This window comes from Piliocolobus tephrosceles, chromosome 9 (assembly GCF_002776525.5).
Source record: "Piliocolobus tephrosceles isolate RC106 chromosome 9, ASM277652v3, whole genome shotgun sequence".
Taxonomy (NCBI): Eukaryota; Metazoa; Chordata; class Mammalia; order Primates; family Cercopithecidae; genus Piliocolobus; species Piliocolobus tephrosceles.
The window spans coordinates 16,941,851-16,960,955 of record NC_045442.1 but is presented as its reverse complement, the minus strand read 5'-3'; the positions used below and the strand labels follow the sequence as shown (position 1 = coordinate 16,960,955).

Below are 19,105 nucleotides of genomic sequence, written 5' to 3'. Positions count from 1 at the left end.
GCATTTGATTCACAAGACAAAACAGTGTTGGGAAGGGTGTGGGGAGTGGGTACACATTCCTGCCCACTTCTGATTTGACAAATCCTATGCCCAACCTTGCATTTGATATCATCGCCCACTCTATCCCAGCATGAGAGCAAGAAACTGGCTCACTAATTCTCAGGCGTTAGCAATTCAACGCCCCTACTTATCGTCCTAAAAAAAAAATTTATTTTCTGACTTAAAGGAAAAAAGTAGAAAAAAAAAAAAAAAAGAGTCAATCCAGTTGCTGAGTGACATTCAGACAAAGACAGCTGCCAGTCCATTGCCTGCGTTCGCCAGCTGAGGAAGAGTACAGGCGGGGGCAGACTGGTTGTATGTTTGGGGACCTGGGCTCTCCGATGCCTCTCCCTGGAGTGAGCCCTGTCAGGATCCCCCACCCCCCCATCCTGCACTCCCCCACCACTGCAGTGCCGCGTGGGGAGGCACCTCCCTGATCCGCAGGAACAATGGGCTGGGGTGGGGGCAGGTGCGGCTTGCAGTGCAGCAGAGGGTGGGGGCCGCGGGCCCAACAGCAAGACAGGGAACTCGGCGCAGACAGTGGCTGTGCTGCCACTGGACTCAGTTTCTCCAGCTTTTGGGGCTCCGCAGAGCCGAGCGCTCGTTTGGTGGCTGAATCTCCCTTGCGTCCGGGCATTTTAATTTCATCCTCGCAGGCGGCTTGCCTGTCGCTCCCGGGAAAGCTGCCTGGGCCGCGCTCCTCTCCCCGGCGGCCGCTCCCGCCGAGGCCCTGCAGGTCAGGGACGCGCGGCGCCTCCATGCGCCCAACTTTCCCCACTTGGGACCCACAGGAAGACAGGAATCCTGGCCAGTCGGGCCCTCCGTAGGAGAAGCCTTGATTTACAGCCCTGGGCTCCGAAACCTGCTCCTCCTCTTCCCGCAACCCCATTCCCCGTCCTCTCCGGCTCCCCCACCCTTCGGAGCCCTAATCACGCTCCCCAAAGAAAGCGGCCCTAGCACATCTGCAAAATGCGAGCGTCTGTCCTCCGCACTGGGTGCCTCCTCCTGCCCCCCGCAAGGAGGGGACCATCGAACCCCGCCGCTTCACCCCTCCCCAGCCCAGTGAGTCCCTGGGGATGGGCAGGGAGGTGGGTGAGAAGCCCTTCGGCCGCAGCTGCAGCCCCTACTCCTTGCGCGAGCGTCCGGCCGGGGTGGGATAGGGCGAGGGAACAGGTCCAAATTTCCGATTTCCCCAAGGCTCCTACTCCTGCCTAGCTGAGTCACGAAAATTAGCCGCTGGGGTCACCCGGCCACCCGGCGGCCGGCCCTTTACCCGCCCAGCGCAGGTCTCCGCAGCCCATCGCGCGGGGGCTGCACACGCGGGGCGGTCCTCAGCCGTACGCGCGACCGGCCCCGCAGGAGGCGCCACCCAAGGCAGGGACCTACCAGGCGTCCCAGCGGGGGCTGCAGTCCCCGCCGCGGAGTCTGCACCCTGGCGGGGCGCAGAACACGTGACCCGCGGGCCGCCTCCGGTCCCCCGGCCCCCGGCCCCGTCGCTGCTGACCCTGGCCCGGCCCGCCAGAACTGGATGCAGCGCGGGCGTCCCCACTTTTCCACGGCGCGCGAGGGGGTGCGGGGCGCAGGGCCGAGCGCGCCTCCACCCTCCCTGCCCCGCCAGCCGCGGCCGCAGGACGCGCAGCCTGCGCTCACCTCGGGGCCCGTCGCTGCCGCCGGCCTCCTTGTCCGCCATGGTCGCGCAGCCCCGGCCCACGAGGGGAGCCTCCGGCGCAGCGCCCGCGCCCGTGAGGGTCTCTGTCCGCGTCCGCGGCGGCGCTCGGCCCGTGTCTGAGCCGCCGGGCAGCGGGAGCGCTGCTCTGACGCGACCGCAGCCGCAGCCACGGCTCCTCCCCGGGCCCCGCCCCGGCCCGCCCCGCGCCCCTCCCCTCCGAGCTCCGGCCGGACCGGCCCAGAAAGGTCGGGGGAGGCGGGCGCGGGGAACTGCCCGGTCCCGAAGCTGCGCTCCCCGCCCGCCCAGAGAGGCCCACCGGGGCCCGGCCTCTCCTCTCCCGGCTTCGGGACCAAGCTGTCGCCCCGCAATCAGCCGCGGCGGGGGTGGTGGCGCGCCCGGGGCTGCGCGGCGGGAGCTGATTTCAGGCCCTCGGGGCCCCGCGGCGCGTACGCTCTTTGGAAGGCACCAACTGGCCAGGCCTGGAGCCCTTCAGCAAGCCCAGCGCGCCCGGCGCTCTCCCGAGGACGCCCGCGCCAGTCCTCACCGGCTTCTCTCTATCCCCCAGGGTCCCAAGGGAGCGGCCCAGGACCGGCGCAAAGGCGGGCTGGGTGGACCCCGGCGCGGGTAGGACCCAGGCTGCAGACCAAGGACCTGCGCGGGGACCGAGCCCGGGGCACTGCCTCCAGGCCGCCTGCGGGACTCCATGGCAACTCTGAGACGCGCCTTCCATATATGGGATCTAGCTGGGCCCTCCTTAGAAGTCTGAGAATAACGATATTAATAATGCAAGGCTTCAGTGGTGAATGATTCATACTCCCTGTCTCCGGCTCCTCCACACACACGCGCCGCTGGCACCTGTTTGGGCCTGGCCAGGACCCCCTGGGTCCGCGGTGCCACCACCCTGTCTTGGCAAACGACGGCAGTAATAGGAATCCAAGGAGCACCGTCTCTGGGTCCTTTCCGGGTGCCTGGCACTGTGCTACCTGCCTGGTGCTTTACCTCTATCTCCTTTCCTCCCCATAACTAGCATTTTGCAGATAAGGAAGCAGGATCGGCAGGGTTACAATATCGCACCCAGCAGGTGAGTCGCGGAGCTGGGAATTCCCACTGGGCTGTAACCACCAGCATCCCTCACTTCCAGAAATGGGTGGCATTTCCGAAAGATCACCTAGGGGAGGCTTCATCGTACAACCCCGTTATGGATGACAGAATGGGCAGAGAGCTGCTGCCAGAGCCTAGAGACCAGGTGATGGTTGAGTGACAAGTTCAAAACACCAAACTTGTCTTCTGTCTGCCTGCATTAAAAATCTCAAATGTACAGTTCCTGGTTGTGTGTGAAACCACAGTCAAGTTACTTAACCTATCTGAGCCTCAATGTTCTCATCTGTGAAATGGGTATAACAGGAGAACCCACTTCAAAAAACTGAAGATTAGATGAGACTATGCATGAACATGCTTAGCTTGGGATCTAGCACATGGTAAAAATCATTAAGTCACTGATGGCCCCGGAAGGCCCTCCCTGCCTGCGTGCCTGCCACAGCCTGCCCACAGCTCCCCCACCCTCCTGTCTCACCCCTTCAGTCTAGGCTTTGTGATCTCGTCCGCCCTCACCCTGCTCTAGCTCCAGCCGCTCTGATTCTTCAATCCCTCTCACCCACCCCTGCTTCTCTTATGCCGGTATTTCAAAGACATGAAGATGTGCTTGATGCCTGGATCACCCATCCCCTCATCTCACCACCACCAGCAACCTGAGAACCACTTCTCCTCCTCAGCATGAACTGCCCAACTCCAGGAAGGCTTCCCAGCATATCCGGGCTGGCCAGGGGGCCCCTCCTCAGTGTCCTCAAGGCACTGGTTCCTCCCCATCAGACCAGGGCATCAGAACATTGGCCTTGGCAGCCTGTCAGAAGCAGCAGAAACCCGCAGCCCCTGCGCATCTGCCTCCTGCTGCGGAAAGGCCTTGGGCATCACCTGCCCTCACAGGACTTCCAGCCACAGTGACATGAGGGTGCGTGAGAAGGATGTGAGGTGACATGCAGGCCCCTCAGTGCTGGGGGCAGAGAGCAGAACACTTTTGATTTGCAGGGGAGCATGAAAGGCGGTGCACACTCTGCCTGGGATTTGCCCTCACAGTCTTCATGCTCATCACGCTAATTACGACGCGCCCTGCTGAGCACACGATCCGGACCGCCAGCGAAGGGCTGTTGTAGTCTCACCTAGCTCTCATGGTGGCCCTTGCGGTTTTGCAGGAGAGGAAAGGGAAGCATTCAAAGGCTGAGGCACCTGTTCAGGCAAGCTCCGGCCATCAGCAGCAAGGCTGGGGTTCGAGGCCCAGCACGCCACATCAAGGAAGGGTTCCCACCTTCCTCCCTGGAGTCTTCTTCCCCAACAGCAGCCAGAGTGAAGCATGTCATTCTCCTGTTACAACGTCCTGCACAAATTAGCCTCCCGATGCCTCAGTGACCTCAGCTCCTTCCACTCTCCCGTTCCCCCAAAAGCCCCACCTCGGCAGGGGGGTCACTCCCCAGGACACATCCTTCAAGAGAATCAATCACGTGGCTTGCTCCTCCCAGAACACTCTATCTAAAACTGCTGCCTCGCCCCCACTGGGAAGAGAGTCCCAGGAGAGCAAGATCGTGGACTGTGTTGCCGGCTCTGTATCTCTGTGTCTAGAACAGCACCTGGCACATGGCAGGCACTTAATAAATCCTTGATGCTGGACCGGCTGAATCAGTAAGTGAAGCGGGAACACAGCCCAGCACACAGATATTCTGCCGATCCCCGGGGTTCCCGCCTTTCCACAGCCCCAGCTGTCTCAGGGCACGCCCAGACTTGTGGGAGGTTGCTGTGTACCAAGTTCCCTCAAGCTCTCCTCCAAAGACTCCTCCTCACAGTGCTCTCTGTGGGTACGCTGCAGCGCCCTCTATACCATCTCTTCTCCACCCTCCACACCCTCCACAGGCTGTGGACTGTGGTAGCAGGTGGAGAGAATCTTACACATTTTGGTTGGATACTCAAGTCCTAAAAAGTGGTCCAGCCCAGAGCCAAGTCACCACCTTCTAGTTCCCTTCCTGCTGGTCACTCCAGCTTCAAGGGCCTGCCCTCAGGTCTCCAAAGAGCCAGTGCCTCCACTGGAAACTTAGTCTCCACTAGTTTTGCCAGGTAACCAACCCTATCTCTTCCTACAGGCCTCAGCGTGGATGGCACTTCCTCCAGGACACCACCTAGCCCTCCAAGATCACATGAGGCCCCTCCTCCCTTCTCTGTGCCCAACCCCCCATGCGCTCCTATCTTGGCACTTATCACAACTCTGAGGCCAGTAATATTGTTAACCCCATTGTATAGATGATCAAACTGGGATACAGAAAGGTCACTGAGCTCAGAAGCTGCGGTGCTGAGACTAAACCTCTGAGACAAGAACTCAGGTCTCTCCAGCTTCAGGTCACCCACCTCCCCCTCTAGCTGCCAGCTCTCCAAAGCGGGGCCAGCCATGTCCACATTTGGAGCCTCCAGACCCTAGGATGGTGCCTGGCCCAGAAAGCAAAACATTGATGGAAAACAGCGCCCTCAGCTTCAGGCCTTTCTTACCCTCTCTGGGATCCCGTTCACCCACGGCCCCACAGACATTCCCCTGCCAACAGACGCCCTCTCTGCTCTTCAGCCCCCAAACAAACCCCCACCACATCCATTCATGCAAGTAGAAGTCAGAGTCCAGAGGCAGGCCCAACTAACTGCACCAGACAGCCAGGGCACCCTGTCACCTGCAATAACTGCCAACTGTGGAAAGGGCTGGACATGCTGCACAGTGTGGGTAGGGGAGGCAGCTGAGTCCTCTGGCCCCCAGCTCAGAAGAAATGGAGGATAATTGTTGATGGACCAGACGCTAAGGGGAGTGAGTCCCGGGGTACGCATCAGGACCAGGAGTGAGAAAAGTACGACAGGAGGAAGCAGACAGAGAACATGGGGTCAGCTGGACCAGGGTTCAAGTGGGCTCAGCTGCTCTTTGTCCACCTCAGGGGACCTGGGACATACCTCTCTGGGTCTGTTTCTTCACCTATAAAAAGGGCCCAGTAATGATAGGTAACATAATTATGGGAGATAATATATGTAAAACATTCCATTTAGAGTCAGCCTATATATGCCACAGTGAATATGACTTATTTAATTTATATATTTGGACCACAAAAATGCCATTTCTTTGTATATTATAAATTACAGAATGGATCTAGGCAAGACTTTCTTGGCTGATAAAGACACACAGAAGATATGAGTAGCTTTTTCCATTTTAATGTTTTTTTTTTTTTTTTATGTTTTTGTTAAGCTTAAGAAACACTGATAGGAGTTCGAATCTGAACTTTGACATAGGACACTGCCCGTCAAAGCTGCTTTGGACTTTAGGATATGCCACCAGAACGCTATCCATGAACTGAATATCATAAAAGTGACGAATTTATAACAGAACCGAGATTCAGATTTGCTAAAGCAACATAAAAACTTGCAGAGAAAACCTGGGCAAATGTCAGCCTCCTTGCCCTCCAACTGTCAGTGCATTTTAAAAAGCCAACCTTACAGCTGAATCATGGTGGCCAGTGTATACATCCTCCCTGGTCTTCCAGTCCATCTGGTGTGAATCAGCCTCTCCATTAACATTCCAAAACAACCTTCACATGTACAATGTGAGCTGCTGTGCAACTCTTTCAGGGAAAAATTCAAGGGCCAGAGGAAATTATTGCTCCGAATATCACCATCACTCAGGACTGCAATGTAAACTTTAGAAATGCCTTCTCAGGTAATGGAAGGTTATCCAAATATTTTTCATAAGTATTTCGAATAGCAAAGGCTCGTCTATGGTGAGTCTCGCAGCCGCATTCTCAGAAGTGCTCAAACCCTAGCCCTGCAGAGCTGCTGGTTCATTAGTAAGACGGGACACTCCGGAAGCCATATCTCAAGGAGGACAAGGCAAAGTGAGACAAAGGTTCAGAGAAGAGAAACTGGCATGATCACGTGGCCAGGAGAGTTTTCACAAGGGCTGCAACTCACCAGACACAATGAGAGCCAAGGGTTTCATGTCATAGAGAAAAACGACTTTCCCCTTCTCCAGTCCACAGCCCAGTGCCTGGCTTGCAGTAGGTACTCAGTAAATGTTTGTGGATGGAATGAATAAACGGCCCAGTAAATAAATAATGGAGGTCAGGCACGGTGGCTCATGCCTGTAATTGCAGCACTTCGGGAGGCCGAGATGGGCGGATCACTTGAGGTCAGGAGTTTGAGACCAGCTGGCCAACATGGTGAAACCCTGTCTCTACTAAAAATACAAAAATTAGCTGGGCATGGTGGTGCATGCCTGTAATCCCAGCTACTTGGGAGGCTGAGGCAGGAGAATTTCTTGAACCTGGGAAGTGGAGGTTGTAGTAAGCCAAGACTGCACCACTGCACTCCAGGCTGGGCAACAAAAGCAAAACTCCATCTCAAAAAAAATAAAAAATAAATAAATAATAAAAATAAATAAATAATGGAGTGGAAATATGGGCTCAGAGATACTAAAGCTCTTGTTCAAAGTCACACAATTAGTGACAGAGCTAGGGTCAAACTCCAGCCCCCTGACCCCCAGCCCAGTTTAACCCTTGACCCTCGCTGGCCTCTTCTGCAAAATACAAAGTGAAAGATAGCTCGTGCTAGCTGTGATTACTTGGTGATGACTCAATGGGGTATGTATGCACAGTTGTGTGTGTAGCAAGCCCATGGTCACAGTATTTGCCTGGAGGAGAGGTGCAGGCAGCACCCAGCTGAGGAGAAGGAGACCAATGACCTAGAATAAGGGTGTTACCTGAGCCAGGGGTCTGAGAGCTTCAACAGCAGTGTCCAAGAACAATGCTTGCACAGGTCTCCAAAAACACCAAGAGTTAGGAATGTACGTGTAAGTTACCATCCTCATTGCTACACTTCTCAGGGAAACCAGCACTTTTCTCAGTGGCTTCTGCAAGAGTGAGCCCAAATATTGTCTATCTTTGGGTCACTGGATGTATTAGTCCATTTGCACACTGGTGACAAAGATATGCCCGAGACTGGGAAGAAAAAGAGGTTTGATGGACTCACAGTTCCACATGGCTGGGGAGGCTTCACAATCATGGCAGAGAGTAAGAAGGAGTAGGTCACATCTTATATCTTATATGGATGGCGGTGGGCAAAAAGAAAGAGCTTGTGCTAGGGAACTCCTCTTTATAAAACCATCAGATTTCATGAGACTTATTCACTACACGAGAACAGCATGGGAAAGACCTGCCCTCATGATTCAATTACCTCCAACGGGGTCCCTCCCACGACATGGGGGAACTGTGGAAGCTACAATTCAAGATGAGATTTGGGTGGGGACACAGCCAAACCATATCACTGGGTTCCTGGTGGCAGCCCTGTGGGAGCTGGGACCAGTCACTTGTCCCTGGGCCTCAGTCTCCTTGTCTGCAGAGCAGACCCAGCTCTTCTCCCTGCCTTACCCCCTGCTGTCTGCTCTCCTACCTGTGTCATCCCACTGATTCACCTTGAAGGGCAGCTCCTGAGAGGGGCGCTCCCCACCCAACCTGTGGTTCCACATCATATTATGCCACCTCATTTCTCCACGGTACTTATAAACTTCAAAGTCATTTTGCAAATCTGTTTATGGTGAGCCTTCCTCACTTGCCGGGCTCTTCCTACCAGCAGTGGTGAGAATGAACATTGAGGAAACAACTGCTGCGTGCTGGGTATCACTCTGGGAACCTCACATCCATTGCCCCATTTATCTTCACGACCATGCAGATGAGAGAACCATCCTGTTAATGTTCCCCATTTTACAGGTAAGGAAACTGAGGCCCAGAGATTAGGTACTCAGCTGTCATGACCTAAGGAGAAAGGGACAGAGGAAGAATTTGCCCCATGGCATTCTGAGCTCAAGAACACGTATGTCTGTCATACCTCCATCTGGGTGCAGCGGTGCCCCAGCTCCTAGCACAGCACCTAGCACATGGCAGGGCCTCAAGAAACGTGTTGAATGAATGAACAAATTGTCAAATTAGAAGACAGAATTACAGTTCACAAACCACCCTCACATCTCTCCTCTCGCTTGAATCATGTAGCGGCACTGAGAGGGAAACATCACTATTCCCCAGTTTTTTAAGATGAGAAAACCAAAGGTCCAGTGAGACCAGGAGCAAACTTGCCTGGAGGTGGATTCTCTGTGGATGGCTTTAGCTATTTTGTTTCTTTCAAATCTTGTGCCTTATTTAAAAGTTGTAGGCTGTATGTCTAGCCAAGGGTGCAAGTCTCTGTTCTGGAGGATGGGGTTTATTAAAGTTGTCAAGAATAAGGCCTGCTTTAAGAGATACAAAGTGAAATTTGGAAGAAAAGAGGGTAAAATGGATTACTGTGGTTAGAAATGCTTGGTGATACAGGATAAAAATAAGTACAACACACCCAAATACAGGATGATCGCTCACATAACTGACACAGAGAACGTCTGTCACATTGCTTATGCCTGTATGGAAGGGGATATGATAGTTTGTGTACCTTATGTTCATGAGCTACCAAAACATAGTGTGAAGGTTGGCCTGACAAATTATGCTGTGGCACATTGTCCTGGCCTGCTGCTGGCCTGCAGGCTTCTCAATAGGTCTGGCATGGGCAAGATCTATGAAGGCCAAGTGGAGGTGACTCGTGATGAACACAATCTAGAAAACACTTATGGTCAGCCTAGTGCCTTTACCTGCTATTTGGATGCAGGCCTTGCCAAAACTACCTCTGGCAATAAAGTCTTGGGGGGCCTTGAAGGGAGCTGCAGATGGAGGCTTGTCTATCCCTCATGTTACTCAATAATTCCCTGGTTATGATTTTGAAAACAAGGAATTTAATGCAGAAGTGCATCGAAAGCACATCATCGGTCAGAATGTTGTGGATTATATGCATTTCCTAACAGAAGATGATGAAGATGCTTACAAAAAGCAATTCTCTCAATACATAAAAAACAGCGTAACTCCAGGCATGGAGGAGGTGTAGAAGAGAGTCATGCTGCTATGCAACAGAATCCAGTCTATGGGAAGAAACCCAAGAAAGAAGTTTAAAAAAAGAGAGGGGCAGGGCGCAGTGGCTCACACCTGTAATCCCAGCACTCTGGGAGGCTAAGCGGGAGGATTGCTTGAGCCCAGGAGTTTCAGACCAGTCTGGGCAACATAGGGAGACCTCATCTGCACAGAAACTAAAAGTTGGCTGGGCGTGGTGGCGTGTGCCTGTCATCCCAGCTATTTGAGAGGCTGAGGTGGGAGGGTCGCTTTAGCCTGGGAGGTCGGGGCTGCAGTGAGCTGAGACCGTACCACTGCACTCCAGTGTGAATGACAGAGCAAAATGAAGAAAGAGGAAGGAAGAAGGAGGAGGAGGAAGAGGAAGAACACAAACAAGAAGAACAAGAAGGAGAAGAAAAATGAGAGGAAGAGGTGGAGGAGGAGGAATGAGGAGGAGGAGGAGGAGAAAAGGAAGAAGAGAGAAGGAAGAAGAAAGAAGAACTAGTAGTGGGTGACAGTGGCGAAACTGTTCCAAAATGTCCCTTGCTCAGAAGAAAGATCAGGTAGCTCAAAGGAAGGTGTGCTTCCTCAGAGCTCAGGATCAGGCTGCTGAGAGCTCAACTAAACAACAATTTTCCATGAAGATTTTTCAAATAAAGACAATGAACTTATGGACCAACCAGCAAAAAATAAATAAATAAGTAAAACTTAAAGTTGCATGTACATTTTGCATTCTATTCCACAATATATCTGTTTTCTCAACAAAACTAACATCTTAGATTTCCATTACTTGTTTCTAAAATGTTTTACTGTGAAAATTTCAAGCATCCAGAAAAGCAGGGAGGATGCTATAATGACCCATCAGGTACCCATCACCCAAATTAATTTTTAAAAATCAACTCTAAGTAAAATTGCTTTCCCAGGAAAAAAATAACAGTTGCTATCATTTGCACATTATGTGTAAATATGCTGACATGGTTTGGATGTTTGTCCCCTCCAAATCTCATGTTGAAATGTGACTCCCAATGTTGGAGGTGGGACCTGGTGGGAGGTGTTTGGGTCATGGTAACAGGTCCCTCATAAATGGCTTAGCACCATCCCCTTGGTTATGAGTGAGTTCTCAGTTCAGACTCTTCCAAAGCTCTCTCTTGCTCTTGGTCCTACCATGTGTCGTGCCTGCTCCCCATCTACCTTCTACCATAATTATAAGCTTCCTGAGGCCTCACCAGAAGCCAAGCAGATGCCAGTGCCTTGCTTTCTGTACAGCCTGCAGTGCCATGAGCCATTTACACTTCTTTTCTTTATGAATCATCTAGTCTCAGCTATTTCTTTATAGCAACACAAAAATGGACTGACATGTATGCTCACTTAGTTTTCACAATTCTCCCTCTAAGAAGTCCATACTTATATTGGCCTGTATTTCAGATGGGGACATTGAGGGTGGTGAGGTCAAGTCACCTGCTGGAAATCTTGGGGCTAGAAGGGGCAGAGCCAGGAGTCGCCCAGAGCCAGTCTGCTTAACCACCAAGTGGCCCTGACAAGAGCCTGGAGGTTAAGTAAGTGCTTTAAAACAACTCAAGGAAATGGGGCTATGTCCTCTTTCTTTGAGGCCTACAGTTTGCATTAAAGTCATATGGCTTCTGGAAGTATCCCACGGCAAGTCAGCCAAGACACCTGGTCATCCCTTCATCCTCCCCTCATTTATTCTCCTTCAGCCTCTCCCTCACTTATTCATTCTCTCCGTCAATCATTCTCTCCTTCCATCAGACACATGCTGTCACATAAAATCTAACCAGACACAGGCCCAGCCCTCAAGAAGCACCCAGACCTTGTGAAAAAGAGAGAAACAAACATAACGAAAATTCAAGGCAGACTTCAACCAGGACCCTCATGTATGAAATTTACAAGAAAATTTCACCTACCTTCTGCTTCAGGGAGCAAAAGGGCAGGGGGCAGGGAGTGCAGAAGTTAAGGATGTGGGTTGGGGAGTTAGATTATACTTGCTCCATCCCTGCCTAGCTGTGTGGCCTTGAGTGACTCATCTACCCTCTCTGATTCACTTGTAAAAGAAGGTTGACATGAACCTTCTTACACTAGGACCATTGGAACATTTCCTTAGATAATGCTTAACCCAGTTTCTGCAACAAGGGAATCTCTCCATCAATGTTAGCCATTATAACTGGCCATTACCTATAGCCCACTCTCAGTAATGACTCCTGACCTGCCTGAGTGAGGCAGGAGCTTTGTAAGAGAATGTACGCATTTGCAAGCCAGCTAGGATGTTTTCCTTAACAGGAATTTTCTCAGAAAGTCTGTAAATCGAGAAAATAAAAATCCTCAGCCTTCCCTACTCAGCTGGCCAAGGTATGTTGGCCACGTGTGGGAAGTAGGATCTGGTGGTCAGCGGAGCAGGGCAAAGACGCCCTGTTGTTTCACAGCCTGGCGCTGGCAAGCTGGTATGCTGGCACAAATTCCATGATGCTGCAGGGCAAACCCACGGGCAGTGGGGCCAGGGTGGCCAGGGCAAGGCCTGTGGGCTCAGACAGGCCTGTGTCCCATTCAGCCTCTCTCCAGGACATCCCTCTTCCTGGGTAAGGACCAAGAGGACCCCGAAAAGACACCTGGCACACTGAGCACTTCACTAGCTGCAGTTATCACTATGATCAGTGGTGAGATAACACCCGACCTGGGCTCAGGATCCCTGGCTCCAAGACCAGGTTCTGTCTTTTGCTGTGTGGCTTTGCACAGGTCACCTAACCCCTCTGATGCCCAGTCTCCCCATCTGTACAATGAGGACAAAAGTCACACTTATTCTTCCTGCCTCATCCTGCCTGTCATAGACCTGGAGTGGAATCCCAACTTTGCCGCTTCTTAGTTTGTGATCTTAGTTATCGTAAGCCTTATTTTCCTCATCTGTGAATGGGAATAATTATGGCACCCACCTCCCAGGGCACAAATTCCATGATCCTGGAGGGCAAACCCCTGCAAAGAGTCTGAAAGTAAAGTAAGTGTTCTAAAAGAATTCAAGGAAATGGGTCTATGTCCTCTTTCTTTTGTGAAGAGTAAGTGAGACGATGCGTGTGGAGTGCGTGGTCTGGAGTCTGGCACGTGGTACCCACTCCAGGATAGAGAAAGGAGCTCCTCGGTAGAGATGGGCTGCATCACTAGGAGTCTAATCATATGAACACTCGCTTCCCTTCGGTGCTTGCTCATTTTCTGCTGGGTACTAAGTCAAGCACTCAGCTACCTCATTTCACCTTCCCAAGAGAGCCGGCCTCATGCCAGGGCAGGAGCAGCCCTTGTAGGCAACATGGTGGAGACATGGGATGGGCCTTCCTCTCCCCACTCTGGCAAGGGTCAGCTACGTGCAATTTAGTCACCCCTGGCTACACAGCCAGGCAGTGCCCCCAAACTGCTCCACCAAAGTCCTTCCCAGGCTAGCAGTGTGGTGGGAGGGAGGAGAAGGAAGTGGACTCTTCCCTAACCAGCCTGTACCTGGACAGTCTTCACTCATAACAGACGGAAAACACACTGTGTTGACCCATCCCCCCTCAGCTCACTGCGAGGATGGAAAGCGCTAAGATCTGGATAAAGATAAAAGGGCCAAATAAAAGAAAATTACTTATTTCATCCCCCAAAAGGTTTGTTATTTTCTATGTTTCCTATTTTGTCTAGTATCTGATAAAGTTCTAAGTTTAGAGCAAAAGAAGAATTAAAGAAAAAAATCAAAATATTAAGCTGTTTAAAAGTTAAGTTTCTGGTTTTTAGAAACTTAGAAAATTGGGGATAAGAAGAAAAATAGACACTGAGTAGGTTGTATCAGTGTGATCTAACAAGTATGTAACGTGCATATGAGCCTAAGTGTGTACATGTAAATGCATCTGTATCTCTCAGAGTCCAAGAACTAAATACTCAAAAGTCACAAAGAAATATGATCAAGAAGAAACATATAGATAAATAAAAATATGAACAAAATGACCGATCTCATCAGTAATTTATTTCTGTGTGTATATGGTTAGACACTTATTAAACACAGGGTAGGTTATAAAACAATAGAACAATAACATCTAATAATGAGATCACGGTAGAGTCTATACTTTCATACATACATGGATGGAGCCATCGTAAACTAAGGAGTTGCATACTTTGGGAAATCATATATGGTAACATTTAGAAAACGCTGACCTTCTCTTAGAAATTGTCAAAAGAGAACAACTATATTTATCTTTTTATTATTATTATTATTATTATTATTATTATTATTATTATTATTATTTGAAACGGAATCTCACTGTGTCTCCCAGGCTGGAGTGCACTGGCACGATCTTAGCTCACTGCAGCCTTCACCTCCCGTGTTCAAGTGATTCTCACACCTCGGCCTCTAGAGTAGCTGGGTTTACAGGAACCTGGCACCATGTCCGGCTAATTTTTGTTATTTTTACTAGAGATGAAGTTTCACCATGTTGGCCAGGCTGGTCTCCAACTCCTAACCTCAAGTGATCCACTTGTCTTGGCCTCCCAAAGTGCTGGGATTACAGGTGTTAGCCACTGCTCCTGGCCTATTCATGTATTTTTAAATGTTAATTGATCCGAGGAGTACATTGAATAAAATTACAAACATAAATATGAAGGTGGTGGCCAGGCACAGTAGCTCACATCTGTAATCCCAGCACTATGGGAGGCTGAGATGAGCAGATCGCTTGAAGCCAGGAGTTCGAGACCAGCCTGGCCAACATGGTGAAACTCCGTCTCTACTAAAAATACAAAAATTAGCCAGGCATGGTGCTGCACGCCTGTAGTCCCAGCTACTCAGGAGGCTGAGGCACGAGAATCGTTTGAACCCAGCAGGCAGAGGTTGCAATGAGCCAAGATCACACCACTGCATTCCAGCCTGGGTGAAAGAGTGAGACTCCGTCTCAAAAAAAAAAAAAAAAAAAAAAGTGGTGTAGTAACATGAGAAAATGTCACTTATTAAGCGGGGGGTTGGGGAAGAGGCTAAGTGCAGTGGCTCACGCCTGTAATTCCAACACTTTGGGAGGCCAAGACAGGCGAATTGCCTGAGCCCAGGAATTCAGGACCAGCCTGGGCAACATGGCAAAACCCCATCTCTACCAAAAAACAAACAAACAAACAAACAAATACAAAAATAAAGAGACAGGCATGGTGGGGTACACCTATAGTCATATCTACTTGGGAGGCTGAAGTGGGAGGATCACCTAAGCCCAGGGAGGTTGAGGCTGCAGTGAGCTGTGATTGTTGCACTGCAGCCTGGGCAACAGAGCAAGACTCTGTCTCAAAAAAGAAAACAAAATTGTAAAAGCAGAAAAAGCATCCGTATATAATGATGATGACCACTAAAAGTATGCCTGCATACTAACAGCTCCTAGCCTGTAGAAAGATCAAACAGTTGCGCTAAAGCGGAAGGATAATGAGGGAGGCTTTGTTGCTTCCAGGTTTCCTTTAAGGCTTTAGAATCTTTTTCTATCTTCCTCTTTCTCTGAACTCTGCCCGGAGACCGATGCCTGTCACTTCCAGGGAAGGGTGGGGGGCTGTATCCTAACTCAACCGTCACTCTGCCTCCTGCCATTTGATTTGGTTCCTAAATCGTGTTACTCTTTCTCGAAAATGCAGCTCTCAAAACAAACTGGCTGGTGTGCTTGTGAGATCAGAGACAGACAAGCTCCAGCAAATACTTGATTCGAGAAAACACATTACACTGTATGCTGGGGCCAAGGAATTTCACATTTGGACAAGAAATGTCAGTCCCCACAAAAGGCCTTCTGAGGCCCCCAGAGTGAGCTCAGAATGGCTGTCCTTCCCTGAGCCTGCTCGCCTTGGCACACAGGCACCCCCTGGGCACCGGCCCGTGTGGGTGGGGCTCACTCTACCCCCATAACCCAAGGCCTGCAGCCACCTCTCAGCCTGTTCTGAATCTCGTGCCCCTTTGAGAATCTGATAAGTGCTTAGACTTTGCAAATCGTTCTGAAGGGTTTATAGATCTACATGGTGGGAGTTCATTCATTCATGTATTCACTCATTCACTCATTTGTGCACTAAAACAAGCACGGATTAAGGGTCTGTTATGTATTAGGCCACAAGAATAAATACAAAGGTGGGAAAACACAGTTCATGGTCTTCAGTGGGAGATGAAAAGCAGGAGAATACAACTTCCAATGAATTGAGGGCGGGCCAGTCCAGGTATAAAGTTGCACCAATATCAAAAGCTAATATTGAACGCTTACTAGATGCCAGGCATCCTTCTAGGTCTTCTCCAAGGAGTATGTAACTCATTGTGGATTACGTTTAATTCACTTAATCTTCCAACAACCCTAGTGACAGGTAATAGTATTATATTCATGTTGCAAGCTAGGAAACGGAGGCACAGGAAAGGTTCAATAACTTGTTTAAGGACGGTCAGCAAAAAAGTTGGAGACCTGGAACTCTTACCACTCTGGTGCTCAGACTGGTAACCAAGCAGCCTCTGCCACGGTAGGCTCAGCTGAGGGCAATGGGGGATGACCTGCAAATGGGAGAAGGCCCCCAGGATTCCTGGAGTTCTCTCTGTGAATTGGCATGTTAGTGTTATGGATTTTGCCTGTGTCCCAGGAGCTGGGTTAACAGCATGAGTCTCCCAGGGAGAAGCAGCTCTCGCATGGGCCGACCCCTCCAGGTCCAACTGACAGGTCTGATGATCAAAATCCAGACACCAGAAACTGTCCACGTAGGGCGATGCTGAGTGTACCCATGTAGACAACCAGGCCCCTCTCCCAAGGTCACCTGACTTCCCTCCAAATGCCCTTCCCTTCAACAGCAAAGAGCGAGAGGGAGGATGTCCAGAGTTACATTCACCATCCACACATGGCAGGAGGCTGGACAAATGCAAAATCACCTGGAGACAGAATGTCTTTCAGGCTGAAACCAGGAAGAAAGAGAGGCAGTGGAGGTCAGGGTTGAGAGTACCGGCCTGGGTTTGATTTCTTGCTCTGTGACTTTGGGCACTGCTTGGTACCTTGGTTTGGTCACCTGTAAAATGGGGATAATAACTGCACGTACTTCGTAGGGATGTGATGAAGACTAAAGGCGTCCATACATGTGCGGGGACAGTGACAACACGAAAGAGCCAAGGATTGTCAGTTGCTATTGATTAGAGACTGAGCAATCTATTAGCATGGCCACATCCAGATAAATACAAATCTCATCTATTTCTCTACCTATGAAATATGTGCATACAAAATACGTGCATTTAAAAGACTAGAAGGCAATGCACCAACATATCAATAGGAGTAGCCTCTGCATAGTAAGATAAGTGACTTATTTTTTTCTTCCCACTTCTCCACCCCCACAACATTTTCAATAGGTAACATGTTTTTCTTTTATAATAAGAACAGGATCAATAAATGATTATTTAACATCCACCCAACAGAAGTGGGACAGGTGGTTTAGAAGCAGAGGACAAGGTTGGAAAGGATGTCTTAATGCTAGGTGCCTAACAGTGTTCAGGGAAGGTACGTCGATACATGGATTTCAGTCTCTTTCAGACCCATGTCCTGCCTTCTGAGAAGCATCGCTAGCTCTGCTCACCCTTGCCCCACACTCAGTCCCCTTTCACTCTGCCCATATGCAGGTCTCCTATTGGCATTGCCCTGTGACTTCTGATTGCCGTTTGTGAATCACCTACTATGTACCAAGCTCTGGGAGGTTAATTCACTGGGTGAGCTCTGAGCTGAGGTCCAGAAAGCAAATGACTTGCCCAGGACCACCCAGCCAGGAGGTGGCATGGCTGGAATTCACACCCACATCACCTATCACTTCAAGTCCAGAGCTCATCTTACTGGACAGCTCCATGATACAGGGAAGTCTTGGGTTACAGGAATATGAGGCTAGTGGGCATGGTTCCTGGTTTACGGTTGGAATCCCTGCCTGTGGATCATTTGTGTTTTTGTGCACGTGCATACATGTGTGATTGTGTGTGCATTCAAATGCACTCTAAAGAGAGAGGGAAAGAGAGGAAGTGAGAGAAAAAGAAATTTTATATATATATATATATATATATGTATCTCTCAAATGTTTCTCAAAGACTCTAAGAACAGAGAGCAAAACACAGAGCTTGCTCAGGTTTTTTGAAGAATCAGAGAAACTGAATTTAAAACCAAGGAAATAAAGAGGGTGGACTCAGATGAATAAACAATAGAAAAGCCTGATCCTGTGGAATGCTCTGGGGTGAAGGCAGGCCTCGGCTGATTCTAGATTCTGGTTCCTGACAACAGAATCTTGGAAGTTCAAGGTCAGAAGGAACTTTAAAGGTGATGTTGATGCAGAAACCCCTTCTGCTGCACCCCAGACAGCCGGCTTGTTTCAGTAGCTCTTTTGATTGGAACTCAGGACCTGAAGAAACAGCACATTCCCTCGTCTCAGAGAAATGTCAGCAGCTCCTCCTCTCATAGCTGTTTTCTCTTTGGTCTTAATTTCACCCATGGAGTAATGCAGAATAAATCTGCGCTTCTATCCAAGAAAGTTTCTGTAGCCATTAAGGTATCTCCAGCTGCAAATAATCAAAAGTTCTAACTCAATAACAAGTCACTTCAGAGGTAGTTCTGTCTCCATCTCTGTGGCTCTGCCCAGTTTCACTGTTAGCTTGACCTCAGGAGGTCAGCAAGATGGCAGCTGCCCCTCCCTGTGTGCTTTGGAGCCACTCAGTGTCCAGAGGAAGAAGATGTTAATATGTCTTCCTGTGGGTCTTTCTTCCCAGAAGCCCCCCAGCCGACCTCTCCTCACTTCTTATTGGACAGAACTAGATCTCATGACCACTCTGAAGTCTAAACCAATGATGGGCAAGGACAATGGAGTTACCTTAATTGGTTTAAGTGGATCTGGGCTTACCTCTGAGCTGGGGACAGGGTCACCTTCCATGAGGATGAACAAAATCAGGGCTCCTCGATCAGGGAAAAAAGGGGAAATGGACGTTGAGTAAATGACAGTGCCTTTGACAGCATCCAGTACTGGGGTTGCAGAGGGAGAGAAGACATCTCCTCAGGTGGAGTTCAGTGGCTTGTGCTTGATACGGTTTGGCTGTGTCCCCACCCAAATCTCATCTTAAATTGTAGCTCCCACAGTGATTTCCACATGTTGTGGGAGGGACCTGGTGGGAGGTAATTGAATCATGGGGCTGGGTCTTTCCCATGTTATTCTCGTGATAGTGAATACGTCTCATGAGATCTAATAGTTTAATAAAGGGGAGTTTCCCTGCACAAGTTCTCTTCTCTTGTCTGCCGCTATGTGAGATGTGCCTTTCACCTTCCACCATGAGTGTGAGGCCTCCCCAGCCACATGGAACTGTGAGCCCATTAAATCTCTTTCTTTCATAAAT

The 19,105-nt window shown here is 50.1% G+C and overlaps 1 protein-coding gene across 2 annotated transcripts in view; it reads right to left on the bottom strand.

Moving 5' to 3' along the window:
• The window catches only part of HSPA12A (heat shock protein family A (Hsp70) member 12A), a 179,634-nt gene that overhangs the window by 71,576 nt on the left and 88,953 nt on the right, over positions 1 to 19,105 (bottom strand). Inside the window, exon 1 of one of the 2 annotated variants that reach the window (XM_023224299.1) lies at positions 1,690 to 1,828. The exons of the other annotated variant lie outside the window; for it this stretch is intronic. Within the exon in view, the coding sequence (XP_023080067.1) occupies positions 1,690 to 1,729 (40 nt within the window). The 5' untranslated portion in view covers positions 1,730 to 1,828. Of the gene's footprint in view, positions 1 to 1,689; positions 1,829 to 19,105 lie in introns of those variants that run through there. 2 annotated transcript variants of the gene reach the window in all.